Genomic DNA, 16,123 nt, shown 5'->3' with positions numbered 1-16,123 from the left:
TATTATTATTATTATTATTATTATTATTATTATTATTATTATTATTATTATTATTATAAGTTTCAGAGATATTATAAACACATAAGAAATAGAAAAGATGAACTTTAACCTGTTTTATTGGCTTTGGTTTTTATTTGTACCAAATAATTTTGGTATAGTTGAAATCAGCGTAAAAAGTTCTATCGATGCTCATTTCTTGTTTTTTTTTAGCTACACGGTTGGTATTCTAGACTAATGTGTGTGTGTGTTAAATCCTATTGTACGGGAACAAACTATGAGAATAAGAAAAAGTAAACAAATAATGTCAAATTAAACTCTGAGTTTCTTAGACACCTCAATGTGAACACTTGACAGTTGTTCATAAACTCAAAACGTTAAACTCGAGTTAAATTTTCAATTATATGGAAGATACCCGCAACACTTTCGGCGAAAAAAATTCTAAAAAATCGAATTGTCACCCAAATTTTGAACTTTTTTCTCAGAAGCGCTGGAATTTTTTTGAGTACACAGTTTTATAGCCCATTAAATTTTAGTCTAATAATGTGCAAGTTTCAAGTGGCTAAAAATTATCTTTGATATCTGTTATGGAGTCGATCACCTCGATAACGATATTTAACCTGCAGTTTGTGTTAACCAGACATTGAGAAACTGGCCTTATTCAGATAGGAATCCAATTATAATCGAATAGAAACTTATTTGAATTAATACGGTGACTGCATTACCGACATACAACTTTGGCGTTGGCGTTGCCCAACTTTGGTTATGTGGAGACTTTCATATAAATGCATGTATTCATTGTCAGCTGTCGAAGCGACAGCGCAGAAAGATGGCCAACTCTCAACTCTACGCGCGCGTCGTTCGTCAGCTGTTCCAAATAATCAAAATTATGTGATTTAATTTTCATTTTTAATCAAATATGGGCAAGAAATATAGTTTTTAATTTAATTATTCATGTAAAATTTTGATTTACCTGCCGCTAGTATGTTAATTTGGTGACCATTGTATTATCTGTTAAGCGTTCATTGTAGTAAGCACGGGCTTTACTAGCGCTGTTGTCCAAGCGACGCAAGCGCCAACGCAACGCCAAAGTTGTATGTGGACGGGCCTTAAGTAATTTTGCCTTTTCCTTGTGTTCTATGCTCCTTGAGCAAACAAATACGCAAACAAAGCAGGTAACTACTTCATCCGCGGTAGCTGAGTGGTGAGGGCTGCGTACTACAAGACTGCAGGTCCCAGGTTCGATCCTCGATTGGAGCGAAGGCCAAAAAAAAATTTATTGTTACCTTAATTTTTTTAAAATTATATTTGATTTATATATTCAATTTTACTTTATTTTATTTTCGTAGGTTTTATTTTATATCGCTTTTTTTATTATTAGTTTAATACAATTTTTAGAGTTTGATTTTACTAAAAAAAGCCAAGAACGACTAATGAAAAACAACTTTAAAAAGTATAGAAGTTATAATTGAATGGATATTCTACTGGCCGTGGGATTCGAGCCTACCACCTAGCGGCTCGTAAATCCGCATTACTACCATCTGTCAAGGCACAATTTTGATCAGATCAATTGCAAGATTTACATACTTCATGTCGTGCTAATTTTTATCGGCTTAAACAATGCTCCATTAGAAATTAGATATTAAAATTTCTACAGAGCTTTTAAAAAAATGTATGTGCGTGTGTGAGTCCATATGCGAAATGTGTGAAACATTTTTGTACAATGTTGTTCAGGATCTTTGCCGACAAATTTAATCGTACTCAAAGAAAACGATGAATGAACGAACGAATCATGTGGGAGGCAAGCAATTGAAACTATCTCAAGTAACGAGTAATTGTAAAAGATTAACGAGAGGCGTAGACTACATTGATAAAACTGGGGTATTTTGGTTTGTAAATTAAGCGGTAAAAAAGCTATAAGTTATCAATTGCCACGTTCACTGTATGTATAAACGTTTCATCTCAATGGCCGTTTCACACGATTGGTACATTTGTACAAACACATTTGAAAAAGTTTTTATTATGACCTATTGGTACGATTTAACATTTTTACAGTTACAGAGTGGTGTTGATTGGGAAATTGTTATTGTGCTGAAGTCATCCTTGATTTCTAAACACCACTCCGTGGCTGCAAAATTGTACAAATGGGGTAATCACTGCTTAAAAACAATATTTTCCACCACACGATAGGGCTAAGCCTTAAGAACCACGCATGTTCTTGTGCATCTTTGTCGTTTGTTTTTGCTTAGCCCATATCCGCGAAATCTTTAGGTATATAATTTACCTTACATTTGCCATCAGAATAGTGAAATGAACTTACCAAAAACAATGGAAACATTTGTATGCGATGAATTTTGCCTTTCGCTAAATTTGCAATTGTCTAACAAAACTATCCAAATACCATCTGGTAGCATTGGTTTAAAGTCTGCTACGAACGAGTACAAAAAGCGCATGCAACTAATATTATTGAGTTGGTGTTTGTATATGTTGTGCGGATTCCAATGGTTTTGTTGGTAGTAAATGTAAGGGAAGAAAGAAGTGATTGACAAACGAGCGAACAGACCACATAACACATGTGCGGAACGAAAAAAATTAAATTGGTTCTTTTATCGTTGTCGTCATTGTCGGTAAAACAGTGAGGAGCAAATGTATTTTATATCTAATAGTGAAAATGTATTTTAAAATAGTTTGTATTCCGACTCGTAATTAAAAATAACGTTTGAAACACATTCGTATAACTTGAGACTTTATGATCAAGCATTCCGGAGGTCCCACAAAAGTTGAAAATAGATTTTTATAGTAATGCGCAGTCAAAACATGAAGTCGATGTAAATTTAACAATCCTGCAACGATCCATACGTTAAAAAAGCAAGTGAAGTTCTTATTTAATGAATATAAACGTTAAATGTTTATCAAAAGATATTTTCCGCTGGTTAATTTGAGTTTAATTATTTTTAGATTATTGATTATGTAGCATTTTTTCATGTTTCTATGTCTTTCTTCCATCGTTTTACTTTCATTCGTGAGTACGTATAATAGTCAGGCACGTGTATTAGTGTTCGTGAATGTGTATTTATCGCTGGTATGTGTACGTGATTTATTTCAATACGAGAAATATTAAAATTTCTTAAAAAAAAAAAAATTAAAAATAAACTGAATTGTCTTGCCGTCAAAGACGAAGTGTATGTATTATTCGGAATTTGTTAAACTGTCATTATGAAAAGCACATATGTACATATGTACATGCATATGCTGAAAAGTACATTTTCTTCAAATCTAATACAAAGTACTATACAAAACACTTCGGCCCTACGTGGTTTCTTACAATTGTCAATATAGTATACTTATTTTGCATAAATGAATTTTACTTGTTACATTGTGAGTTGTGAATGACGAAAATCCTGATCTTCAAATTGGAAGCGAAAAACAATTGTGATACACAACCACCCTTAATTTCATTTTACACTTAAAATGATATACAAATTTTAAAACGTTTATGTTTAAAAGATGAAAAACAGTATTATTAAAAAAACTGTTAGCTATTCGGAGGCAGTCTTGCACTGAAGAGCCTTTTATAGGGCAACATTTTCTACTGCACAAACTAAATTCAAGGCGTACTCGCCGATCATTTCATTGATTACTTCATATTTGTAACTCATTTCTATTTCATAATCCAGAACAGTGCTCCCGATGTATGACTAGATATTAATTTCTGTGCGCAGTAATTCCTAATTTTAGTGCATTTCAGTTGTCATCAACCACTGGCTGAGAGTTTTGAATTTCTCCCAACAATTTATAATTTAATTAACGAAACTTACAACTTTTTTTGTTTTTGTGCTACTTTTTTTTCTTTTTATCTTTTTTATTTTCTAAACATATTGTGGGACATCGTTTTGTGTTTAGCTACTCACTTTTATTGCAGAAGTGTCGTATCCGTTTTATTTTGGATACTGCACGCGCTGCGCTAAAGTCCTTAAGTTATCATATAGAAATCTATTAGTTCTTAAATTGATGGCTTTTTTTGTTGTTATGCGGCTTCGAGAAACGCTACTGAAGGGTCCTGAAACATACATACATATGTACATAGGTATGTACATAAAATTTAACATTAATTTTTATTAAGGGCCGTTTTCTCAAGTAACCTTTAATTTAAAGCTATGTCTAAAGTAAAGCATTTCTTGTATCCGTTTTTGACGTATGTATGTTTCTTGGTTAAATGTTTAAAATGCTTTACTTTAGACACAACCATACATTTTAATGTAACCTTTAAATATAATGTTAGGTTTAAAGTTAAAGGTTGCTTGAGAAAACGGCCGTAAATAGGGTGGGGCTTACCATTTTATATATCCTTTTTTACAACGCTTTTATCAACTTGCAATGTTTTGTCTCCAGACACCATTCATTGCCATAAAACCTTCGCTTTGAAAAAGTCTAGACATCAACCTCGTCGCCTGGTATTATATCAAAACCCTAGAGGTAGATAACGCTTGTAGTTACATATTGCGCCTAAATATATGCAGTATTTACATACGCTACTGCGGAAATGGACGACCCGGCATTTCTTTAAATGAAATTAACTGCTGCTATAAGTATGTATGGACATATGTATGTTTATACTAAACGTGAGCAAAAAAAATTTACCTTGCATTGTCTTCGGTTCTCTTTTCACTGCAAGTTGAATTATTTTACTATCTATCAGGGACGTGAACCGGTTTTGAACCGGAAAACCGCTTTTTTCTATTAATTAACTGAACCATTAACCGAACCGAAATTTTCCCAAATGTTTGATCCGAACCGAAAACCGAACCACTTTCTTTAAAGGTTTAATGGTTCGTTTCAACCAATTTTCAAGGCCCCTTTTCTAAGTAAAAAGTATGTCATTTTCGTAGTATAATTACATATTTGTGACAATTAGCTGATGCAATTTTGCCGAGATCAGCATTACCAACTTTGTTATTTTCATTTAAATGAACCTTTTGATATTATTCAATTGCCATTGTATTATGAAAATACTTCTTGTTTAAAGTACATTTGAATGACACTTTAACTAAAAGGAAACTTTTGCAAAAGGAACTTTAAGTGTTTCATTATGAAATTGGCCCTAAAAATTTTAAAATAATAGTTCTCAGTCCCATAGAATTTGTTTTGATAACTTTTGATTTTGAAATTTTAGCAAAAGTCATTAAAACCATTTATGAGATTGAAAATGAAAAGCGTGGGGCGTATGTAATAGACCTGAATTGGGTAATGGGGATATATGAATAACGACCGCTTAAAATCGATCTCAAATTTGTACTTTCTCTGTAGAAATTTTAGGTCTATGTCCTGTAGTTTGACTATTGCCAATTAAATTTAACGCTAAAGCATTAACATGCGCTCCACGTTTTTCGTTTTCAATCTCATAAATGGTTCATAATGACTTTTGCTAAAATTTCAAAATCAAAAGTCATCAAAACAACTTGTATGGGACTGAGAAATATTATTTTCTAATTTTCAGTCCATTTATAAAAGCGTTGTAAAAGTGTTTTTATTTTATTTTATTTATTTATAAATTATTTCCATTTTATAAAGGCTTGTGTTCTTAACGGCACTATCATTTCCTATTAAAATCTTATTTGGTTAAAAATTTAATCTTATCATTTTCACTGGCGTGCGTACACTTAAGTATTTGATATCCAAATTAGCTCTTCCTATTGTATTTGCTTGCGCATACATACAGTGGCGCTCACGTAAACAGCACACATTTTTTACAACATTCGCAAAGCTTTACGTGACACATTTTTTTGTTAATTTTTTATAAAAATATATGGCCTTATTCATAAAAAATAAAGTAGGTTTAAAGAGCTTTATAAATTGACGTTTTCATACATTTTTAAATTTATAAACCTTTTATAAAGCTACTTTTTTTTTATGAATAAGGCCAATAGTAGATTCTGTAACATAAACCATATAAAATTTGACAAACTCCAAAAAAAGTCATTAACATTTTAAATTTTTTATTCAGAATTTTTAGAAACTTATTGGGTCTCATGCATAGAAAGTAAGGTGAAGCTCTCATTCGATTTTCAGTACAAATTCTTGTGTTTGAGTTTCACCTTATCAGTGTGTAAATTGAGTTGAATGAGGCCCATGCATAAGGTGTGAAGTTTGTAGTCTAGCAAATTTTAGTATAATGTCGGGTTAGACATTTGTTAAATTTGCCTGAATTTCACTTAAGGTTCTAAACTTTGACTTATATTGTTTATGTAGTTGAATTTAATATATTTTTATAGAAAATTAACGAAACAAATTTATCACATAAAGCATTGTGAATATTTTGCGCTATTTACGTGAGCGCCACTGTATGTACTTATATATATATCTAAGTACATACATCAATAGGAAATATGCATATGTATGGAATGCACACCCACCTATGAATTTAGCTAATTGAAGTCTATAACTATAAGCCTTCATTTATAGGTCTATTCCGCTATGGTAGCAAAATTTTCTAACCGTCCAATAAGGCTACAAGTGATAACATTTTTTGGTAAAAGAATTTTCCGGATACGAAATGTTCGGTAACTTGGAGTCTGAGATTAAATTTAGCCATTATTTTATAATTTGTATTCTACTGGGGGTTGTTGGTATACAAGTTTTTCCTAAAGTTGTTGCAATTTATTGGCACGGGATGTATGTAGTATGTATGTACATACATCAGGGTGGATCAAAAATGCATGCAGAAAAGTAAAGTCAGAATTTGTATGCTCTCACCCCCTAGGATTGTTCCATACCGAAAAAAGTATACCCCTATCTTTTATTTTTAAATCAAAAAATATTTAGAGGTACCTCAAAGCGCTCAAAGTTTTCCATGTATTTTGTATAGGGCAAAACAATGGTATAGAATACTTGAAAATCGATAATTTTCGACCGGAGTACTGTTTCTCTTTAGGAGGTTCCCAATAATAATACCCAATTATTTTGTTTAACCCTTTTTTCATAGTAACTACATATGTATATCGACTGGTGAGTGAAGATCGACCTATCTCGGCAGCCAGTTCAAAAACGCTTATCTCTAGTGAAATCGCTGGAGTAATTTATCAGAAATGTGTAAACGAGATTCCATATATGTTTTGACTTATAAGCAGGGACGTAAACCGGATGGAAAATTTGGTCGGTTCGGTTCAGCGGCTCGAACCCTTGTTGCACTTTTGGATTGGTTCGTCAAAGCGGCTTTTTTGGTCTTTGAACCGGGGTTTCGGTTCGGTTCAACGGTTCGAAAAACAAAAAAAAAGGCGCAAATTTGAGTGTCAAGTGTCAAGTGCAACAACGCGCAAGCTTAAGGGTCAAGTGAGATGGGCTGCCTTTACATTTGATATTGTCACATGGTAAAAAAACATGGTAGGTATTATCATGTTTAACAAAAAGAAAAAAAGTGGGTACATTTATCTATTGAAAATTGGTTGAAACGAACCTTTAAACCTTTAAAGAAAGTGGTTAGGTTTTCGGTTCGGATCAAACATTTGTGGAAAATTTCGGTTCGGTTAATGGTTCAGTTAATTAATAGAAAAAAGCGGTTATCCTGTTCAAAACCGGTTCGGTTTAAAACCGGTTCGGTTTAAAACCGGTTCACGTCCCTGCTTATAAGGCTTACACAATTATAAGTTTATACGGTTTACAATGCATTTATAAGGTTTGATGAGTACCCTTTTTACATATATTATTTCTACTATTCATTGCTTCGAGTTAGAGAAAAAAGCATTTAAAGTATAGCCGGACGTCCAATGTCATAAAATAGTTCAACTTTTAAGCAATACAACAATTTTTAGCATATCGATAAATTTTTTATTTAATTTTCTTTTTTTTTTAGTGAGCTGTGATGAAATAATGGTTTCCATTGCTCTGGTTAGCTGAAAAGGATATCGATATTGTTCTCTGGTTCGATAATTTTCAATACAATGTCGGCAATAAAGTTGTGTTGACCTTGCGAAAAGCAAATTTCAATACCACAGGGACACACGCGCTGTTGAAACCTGTTACTGTCAAGTGAGTAATGCAAAAATTATGTAATAACGTATACTAAGAGTGTAACAATTAAGTAACTCGCAATTATTCTAGGTAAACGTGTGTCCAAACAATAATCGAATTGACAAACAATTCCATAGACACAAGCAACAGAAATTGCTCGTAAAACACAAAATAAAATATTAAAATAATCAATACAATAAATTAGTATAAAACTTCAATAGAACTGCATTCAATGTGCCATTTCATCTGGAGATAAGGTTCACACTATTCCCAACATTTATTATGTGTGTATTTAACGTAGATGCTTAAGTAAAGTATTAGATACCAAAAAGCTAAGGATACGCAACAGAAGAATTCCCTCCACTTAACAGCGTCGAACAACAAAATTATCAAAAAGGCAGTTATATTAATAACACCATTTGCACCACTATTAAGGTAATCTTATAAACTTTGGAAAACATTTAATTACTACATTACTGAATCTCCTTTTATTTATTTATATTCAGATAATCTCTGTCTCATCTAATATACTTACTTATCCATAACTAAAGCTTACAGTTTGTGCTCTACACTAATCAATGTTGGTTGAAATTACTCTCCAGAACTCGAATTTATAAAATGTATAAGATTTGAGAAAATTAAAATTTATTAGATTTGAGAAGATTATAAATTCAACGAATGGTAGTTCAAAAAATAGAGTTAATGGCGTATTAAGATATCTGCATGCTTATAAGTTGACTACAGCAGAATTCACCTTACCAAGAGGCATTTCAACAACAAAGAAAAGAAAATTAATTGGATACAAAGATATACATACAACTCAAGAACATCTAATACTACGCGGGTCATCAATTCGGGTTTGAAATACATTTTATAGGAAGGCAGTTAAATCGAGCAACCTGCAAAAAGGAATTCTACGTAATTCGCTGCTACATACATATGTATATCGTGTAGGTAGATGTGTATATGACATCGTTATAGAACGCTTAAATCTCTAAACTATTAGAAGTGACGCCCATCAGAATCTTCTGCTTGAAATTATTTTATCTAAAACCAATTCGCACGAGAGGTGGACATAAAAAATACAACTGGAAAATATATAAAGCAAGAAAATGTCATCGGGAACATTTGTTGATCGAATTGATCCATTTGCTAAACGCTCGTTAAAAAAGAAAAGTAAAAAAAGTCAGGGTTCCTCGCGTTATAGAAATTCTCAGGATGTGGAGCTGCAACAGCTGCCGCCCTTAAAAGGTAAATTTATTTCAAGCATATTTATGTATGTATGTATGTATGTATTTAAATTATGGTGATCCTTAAATGTAGGAAACAAATTTTTACATCAGATTTCCTAAGCCTCAACCCCTACGTCGATGCTACTATAGTCGAAGATATCACATATAAATTTAGCTTTCGATTGGAGAGGGTTAAGTCTATGGAGATTCAAAAAATTAAAATTATTTTTTTGCGCCTAATACACAAAATCGAAACTACTTTAGTCGAAGATATCACATACAAATTTTGGCCCCGATTGGAGTCGGTTAAGGCGTGTCGCACAGGGGTCAAACTTCAGATTACCCCATTAAAACCTCTTAACCGACTGCAATCGGGATCAAAATTTACATGTGATATCTTCGACTTTATATTTTTATGTAGTATCGATTTTGGGTATTAATTAAAAAAATATATATTTTTAGTTTTTTTGAGTTTCCATAGAGGTTTCTGGCCGTTGACCCCTCTGCGACACGCCTTAACCGACTCTAATCGGGACCAAAATTTATATGTGATATCTTCGACTATGGGTAGTATCGATTTTCAGTAGTGGATGAAAAAAAATTTATTTTAATTTTTTGAGTCTGTATAGAAGAATTTGAACTTGTCCCCTGTGGCTCACGCCTCAACCGTCTGCCATCGAAACCCAAAATTTATATGTGATATCTATGTTTCGCCGTAAGAACTAAACCGGCTCGAATTAGTAATTTTACAAATTTCAAACGATGTTTTTCGATATTTTGTGTTAGCTGCGTGCTATGTTCTTTGCCGCAAACCATCTACATACATACATATAAACATTTAATATTTCTGCATTTGGCTTTTGGTAGCATCAAGCGATGAAGTAATTAACATAAACACATTAAATCACTTTTTAGCCGATTGCTCGAGTTTGGAACAAGAAGAACTATTCATTCGCAAGTTACGTCAGTGCTGTGTATCTTTCGACTTTATGGATCCAGTAACGGATTTAAAGGGGAAAGAAATTAAGAGAGCTGCATTAAATGACCTCTCCAATTACATTACACATGGTAGAGGCGTGCTCACGGAACCTGTGTATCCAGAGATTATACGAATGGTGAGCACCAGGAAAGGCTGTATTGGATGTGAATTAAAGCAAAGTGTTTTTTTTTTTTTTGTTTTCAGATTTCATGTAATTTGTTCCGCACACTGCCCCCCAGTGAAAATCCCGACTTTGATCCAGAAGAAGATGACCCGACACTTGAAGCCTCGTGGCCACATTTGCAGTTAGTCTATGAAGTTTTTCTGCGTTTCTTGGAATCGCAAGACTTTCAAGCGACCATAGGCAAACGTGTTATTGATCAGAAATTCGTTTTGCAGGTGAGCTTAAATGTCACTTTTTGCTAACTAATTACAATAAAAATCCTATACGAAGTATTTAATTAAAATAATTTTTTATATTGTCATGTTTCCTATTCGATGGGAAGAAAGATTGATGAGTGAAAGATCGCCCTATCTCGGCAGCCAGTTCAGAAAAGCCCTATCTCAAAAAACTTTACAAAAACGCCCTCTTTTAGAATTTTATTGAAAAACACCCTATCGCAGAATTTGGTTGAAGAACGCTTTATGTTGTTGTTGTTGTTGTAGCGGCACTACTAAGCCCCGCCTATTTCGGGTCAACATTCAATCATTGTCGTCAAGCTCAACTAACGGAAGGCCCAGGAAACGAGCTATTTCAATGGGGTCGGACCAAAGGGGGCGGGGTGTCAGTTGAGTCGGATTGAGCTGACATGTGAAGAGGTGGTAGGTGTCATGAGGGGATTCTCCACATGCCGGACACTATCTCAAAATTCGATTCAAAAACGCCCTTTGACAACATATTTTCAATACATTCTTAAGCGAGAAAGGGCGTTTTTGAACCGGCAGCTGGGATAGGAAGTTTTTGAAACGAATTCTGAAATAGGGCGTTCTTCAACCAATTTCTAAAATAGGGCGTTCAAAAAGTTTTTTGAGATAGCGCGTTTTCGAATTGGCTGCCGACATAGATAGGTTCCACTCAGCAGTCGATATGTGCTCACAATTTTTTTTTCAACAAAATCTAAAATATATATCTACTTATTTCTTTCTTCCATTGCAAAACAGCTTTTGGAGCTCTTCGATTCCGAGGATCCACGTGAACGCGATTTCTTGAAAACCGTTTTACATCGCATCTATGGAAAATTCTTAGGATTACGCGCTTTTATACGAAAACAAATTAATAATATTTTTTTGCGTTTTATTTACGAAACAGAGCATTTTAATGGCGTCGGCGAATTGCTAGAAATATTGGGCAGGTAATATATCAGTTCAACAACAATGGCATTCACAAATCATCAAAAAGATTGATAGTCAAGTTAATGCATGTATATATTTATTTACAGCATCATTAATGGTTTTGCCTTGCCCCTAAAGGCCGAGCATAAACAGTTTCTTGTGAAGGTGCTATTGCCTCTGCACAAAGTGAAATGCCTCGGGTTATATCACGCTCAACTGGCATACTGCATCGTACAGTTTCTTGAAAAGGATCCATACCTTACCGAACCGGTAGTACGTGGATTATTGAAGTTTTGGCCAAAAACATGTTCGCAAAAAGAAGTTATGTTCTTGGGAGAGATCGAAGAGATATTAGATGTTATTGATCCCCCGCAATTTGTGAAAATACAGGAGCCATTATTTCGTCAGATCGCCAAATGTGTGTCAAGTCCGCATTTTCAAGTATGTGCATACATCACCTCGATATTCTGAATTTCAAATCGAATCTAATAAAATATTTTCTTCATATTTTAGGTTGCTGAGCGTGCGCTTTTCCTTTGGAATAATGAATATGCAATGTCATTGATAGAGGAGAATAACGCCGTTATTATGCCGATAATGTTTCCGGCGCTGTACAGAATTAGTAAAGAACATTGGAATCAAACGATCGTTGCCTTGGTTTATAACGTGCTAAAGACATTCATGGAAATGAACTCGAAACTTTTTGATGAACTAACAGCCAGCTATAAAGCTGAGAGACAAAAGTAAGTTTGCTGCCTGCATTCCTGCATTTTTTACACATTTCATGACGGTGAAATATTCTTATAACTTTGATGAGTGATGTCCGTCTGTTTATGGAATTGTCCGCCTGTTATGAATCGGATGATTGACTACAATTGCTCCGTTTATGTAGCTAAGATATTTTGAAATTGAATATATTAAAGTATTCCGCAATCAAAGACAGCATTTTCCCAATTTCTTATTATATATCTATTTTTTGATTGTACTATACTAATTTTTGCTTGCAGAGAGAAAAAGCGCGAGCGAGATCGTGAAGAATTATGGAAGAAGTTACATGAATTAGAAATAAATCGTGCAAAAAGCGGCAGTGCCGTTGGCACGGCAGCGGCTAATTCGGTGCTAGGAGCTGGTGGAAGTGGCGGCAGTGCCGCTGGCTCGCAACAAACCATCACCTCTTATCAGCAGCAACAATCGAATGCTAGCATGGTAAAAAGTGAAAGCAGCGGTGGTTCTGGTGACAACAATCCTGCCTTACTTAGCGGCGGTGCACAAAGCGGCAGTACTTCTTTGAACGCCAGTGGTACGAATGCATTTGCCAAAGTAAAAGCGGATAAAACAGAAAACTAAACGATGAGGCGAAAAAGAATGGGGAAAATTAAACAAACAAACAAGCTTAATAATAGCATAGGGTGGTGTTAAACCGTAAAAAATAATGCGTATGTAAGTAAAAAGAAAGAAGAAAAAACTTGCATTTGTGCGCCTACAACCCAGTGTAAGCCACAATGGGGCGTGAGCATATTATTAAGTAAACTTGGAGTCCCTATCGAAATAAAGAAAAAAAAACAAAAATAAACCAACAATTAAAAAAAAAACTACACCAACATGATCAAAACAAAAGCGTTTCACCACCATAATATCCGGCGTCATTACCAATGATAACAGACGACAGAACTATGTAGAAGCTAAAATGTTGATTATAAACAAAAATAAAAAAAAAAACGATGTCGGAGTTAAGAGCAACGGAATGTGGATGAAAGGCAAAACACTTACAATTGGGATCGTGGTATTACATAAACAAAAGGAAAGCGTATGAAAAGCATAAATATTAATATTATATTATGAATATAAAATACCTATTATTTTACAATTAAAAAAAAAAAACTAAATAAAATAATTAATACAAGTATATGAGGAGGATGAAAATGCAAATAAAATAGAGATGAAATGCTAGAAATTGTTACCTAACTGTAGTACAGCGAGTCTTTCACATTATAATGATACTACTAATTCTACATTTAACCAGCAACTCTGTGCTCTAATAGGAAAACTGTGCATCCTGTAGACATTCTACGTACTATGTATTCAGTATTGTATAGTTGGCGACGCAATTAAAGCGCAGGCGCATTTGCTAAAACACTCAACTGCGTTTAACAAACTATTTGTTTAATATTCATATGCCATGCCATTCACTAGGTTTCAAACTCACCGTTAAACACGTGCTTCTCTTTATTGGCCAATTGGGTTTTTATTTACATACATCTGTATGTCATTATAAATTGGTTTTGGTATGCAATTAAAAAAAATACTTCTTCGACAGCTTCTATGCAACCTTGTCTATTGATTGGGTTTATTCTTTTAACATAAAATACAGTTTTTCTACAATAAGATAAATATCTCGCGTAAACAATAGTGGTACTTATAAATGCAAAATAAATACAAATTGAGCAGTTAGCCACAGTTTCACACAAACTAAAAATGTTGAAATATTTAAAAATCTCGAATCCCGCGCATCGACGATACATTAAGAAATAATTATGTACAATCTATTTTCAAGTAAGGAAAATGTCATACACACATGCATTTAGTGAAAAGTGCGATTTGGATCGTTGTTATTTCGAAACTAAAGAATACCGCTATGTAAGTTTAAATAAGACTAAATCAGGAGCATTAAAAGTTTGAAAGAATTTTGCGTTTAAACGAACATTGAGAAGCTGAATATACATATGTTGTTTAAAGAAAGGGTTCTTGTAACTGGACCGACTGCTACAAAACTTACTGTATTTAAAACATATAATTCATAAATGCAAAAAAAAACTAGCTTACTAGTTTAAAAAACACGATGAAATTACACAAATAACCGTGCTAGCGTACATATAAACATAATTAAGCGGAAAATGTGGAGAACTAGAGCTGTGCGTGTGTATGTGGGTACGAGTGCTATAGACATTTTTAAGATCTATAATGTATTGACTACAGAAAAATTAAGGGAGCAAAATTTAACTAAATGCTAAAATTAAAAATATTAATATTACGCATATTATTATTACATATTCGTACATAAACATAGCATTGTATAAAGGGGCTTACTTGTTAGGAACGCGATTGTCTTGTTTTTTTGCTACCCTTTTAGTTGGATGCAGTTTTTCAACTGTTGGGGTCGTTTGACATGTTCCGGCTACTGGAACCCTATTGCCTGTTTCCCCGGCACAAAATATTTGTAACCGCCCCGCCTTATTTGAAAGCGTTGAGACTCGTTTCACATGTTCCGGTCGCCGGATAATAGGCAATTCACATACACTTGATACGTATGTATGTATACACATCTGTGAAATTTTCCGTTGCTTTCATTCAGGTGTGTATGTATTACTGCTACAAAGCTCGCGACATACTTGTATATTGTACTTACATACGTACATACAGTGTTCCACAAAAGTCGTCGTACAACAATAATAATATATCGATGGCTGAGTGGAAGATCGACCTATCTCGGCTGCCAGTTCGAAAACGCTCTATCTCAAAAAACTTTTCAAGAACGCCCTATTTCAGAATTTTATTGAAAAACACCCTATCTCAAAATTCCGTTCAAAAATGCCCTATCTCACTTCAAAATGTATTGAAAATATGCTGTTATAGGGCGTTTTTGAATCGGCAGCTGAGATAGGGCGTTTTTCAAACGAATTCTGAAATAGGGCGTTCTTGAAAAGTTTTTTGAGATAGAATGTTTTCGAACTGGCTGCCGAGATAGGTCGATCTTCCACTCAGCCATCGATATGAGGGTCAGATAGAAATTATTCTAAAAATTTTATAAATACAGATATTTTATCATATACTCGCAGCAATAAATTGCCTTGACCATACATATATGGTACTAGCAGATTTTAAATTAATTTTAAAAATTTACACGAAATATCCTTGTACAGCTAATTAATAGTCCGTTAGTTTAACACGTCATTGATTTATTTTTATATCAAACCCATTTTCACACAGCAATTTAAATTAAATTTAAATACGCTTTTATTAATAAAGATGCCTGAAAGGTATTGCTTTCATCAGAAGGAAAACTTTTTATTAACTTACACGCAGCACATGTGAAATAATCGTTCACAGAAATTGCGCAATTAGCTTTTTGCAGCCGCTCTTATTATCAAAGCCGCGATCGAGATATCGACATCCACAATATCATGGAAAAGCGATAATCGAATAATAATAGTAGTTTATCTACTACTAGTCGACACTGGCCATAGGGGTGTATATCTTCTTCGATGAGTTCAGAAACATCATATTCGGTTCAGATGAACACCAGCACTTTTGGAGGGGGCATGAGGACCCTTAAGCTGTCAATTATGACAGTTGAAGTCTCAATAATTTAAGACTGTGTACTCGTATGTACTCAAGTGAAGCTGCAGTCCAAAAAATCGACATTTATCGGAAATTTATCGGTATTCTCCATTTTGAAACGGAGATAGTAACGAAATAGAAACATTCGTTATCGCATTGTTAAGAACTAAATTAAAATGATTGTCCTTAATTAATCTTCGTTGTTTCAATATATTTTAAGAAATCGAAGTTAAATACG

At 33.8% G+C, this 16,123-nt stretch overlaps 1 protein-coding gene across 3 annotated transcripts; it reads left to right on the top strand.

Moving 5' to 3' along the window:
- The first annotated feature begins 7,846 nt into the window (after nucleotides 1–7,846).
- On the top strand, nucleotides 7,847–13,354 carry LOC118754700 (serine/threonine-protein phosphatase 2A 56 kDa regulatory subunit epsilon isoform-like). Of its 3 annotated transcripts, XM_036489587.1 has the most exons (10): nucleotides 7,847–8,022; nucleotides 8,095–8,163; nucleotides 8,226–8,439; nucleotides 8,511–9,255; nucleotides 10,152–10,351; nucleotides 10,420–10,614; nucleotides 11,377–11,567; nucleotides 11,655–11,988; nucleotides 12,061–12,290; nucleotides 12,555–12,894. In XM_036489587.1, exons 4-10 carry the CDS (start codon nucleotides 9,117–9,119, stop codon nucleotides 12,892–12,894), a joined length of 1,629 nt encoding a protein of 542 aa, XP_036345480.1. In that variant the 5' UTR covers nucleotides 7,847–8,022; nucleotides 8,095–8,163; nucleotides 8,226–8,439; nucleotides 8,511–9,116. The 3 variants fall into 3 exon arrangements, with proteins under 3 accessions (XP_036345480.1, XP_036345482.1, XP_036345481.1); XM_036489589.1 differs by having other exon boundaries at nucleotides 8,095–8,439; nucleotides 12,555–13,354; XM_036489588.1 differs by having other exon boundaries at nucleotides 8,076–8,439.
- Nucleotides 13,355–16,123: the final 2,769 nt, after the last annotated feature.

This window comes from Rhagoletis pomonella, unplaced genomic scaffold (genome assembly GCF_013731165.1).
Source record: "Rhagoletis pomonella isolate Grant_MI unplaced genomic scaffold, Rhpom_1.0 Rhpom_scaffold_04419, whole genome shotgun sequence".
Classification (NCBI taxonomy): Eukaryota; Metazoa; Arthropoda; class Insecta; order Diptera; family Tephritidae; genus Rhagoletis; species Rhagoletis pomonella.
Note: the sequence above shows the minus strand (reverse complement) of the source record. Positions and strands in the feature narration are given on the sequence as shown.

What these genes read in the sequence shown, in the direction of transcription:
- LOC118754700 (XM_036489589.1), top strand. Translation starts at nt 9,117, where the DNA reads ATGTCATCGGGAACATTTGTTGATCGAATTGATCCATTTGCTAAACGC. An exon ending in ATCAGAAATTCGTTTTGCAG is followed by an intron (nt 10,615 to 11,376) that starts GTGAGCTTAAAT and finishes ATTGCAAAACAG; the next exon opens with CTTTTGGAGCTCTTCGATTC. An exon ending in TTGCTAGAAATATTGGGCAG is followed by an intron (nt 11,568 to 11,654) that starts GTAATATATCAG and finishes ATTTATTTACAG; the next exon opens with CATCATTAATGGTTTTGCCT.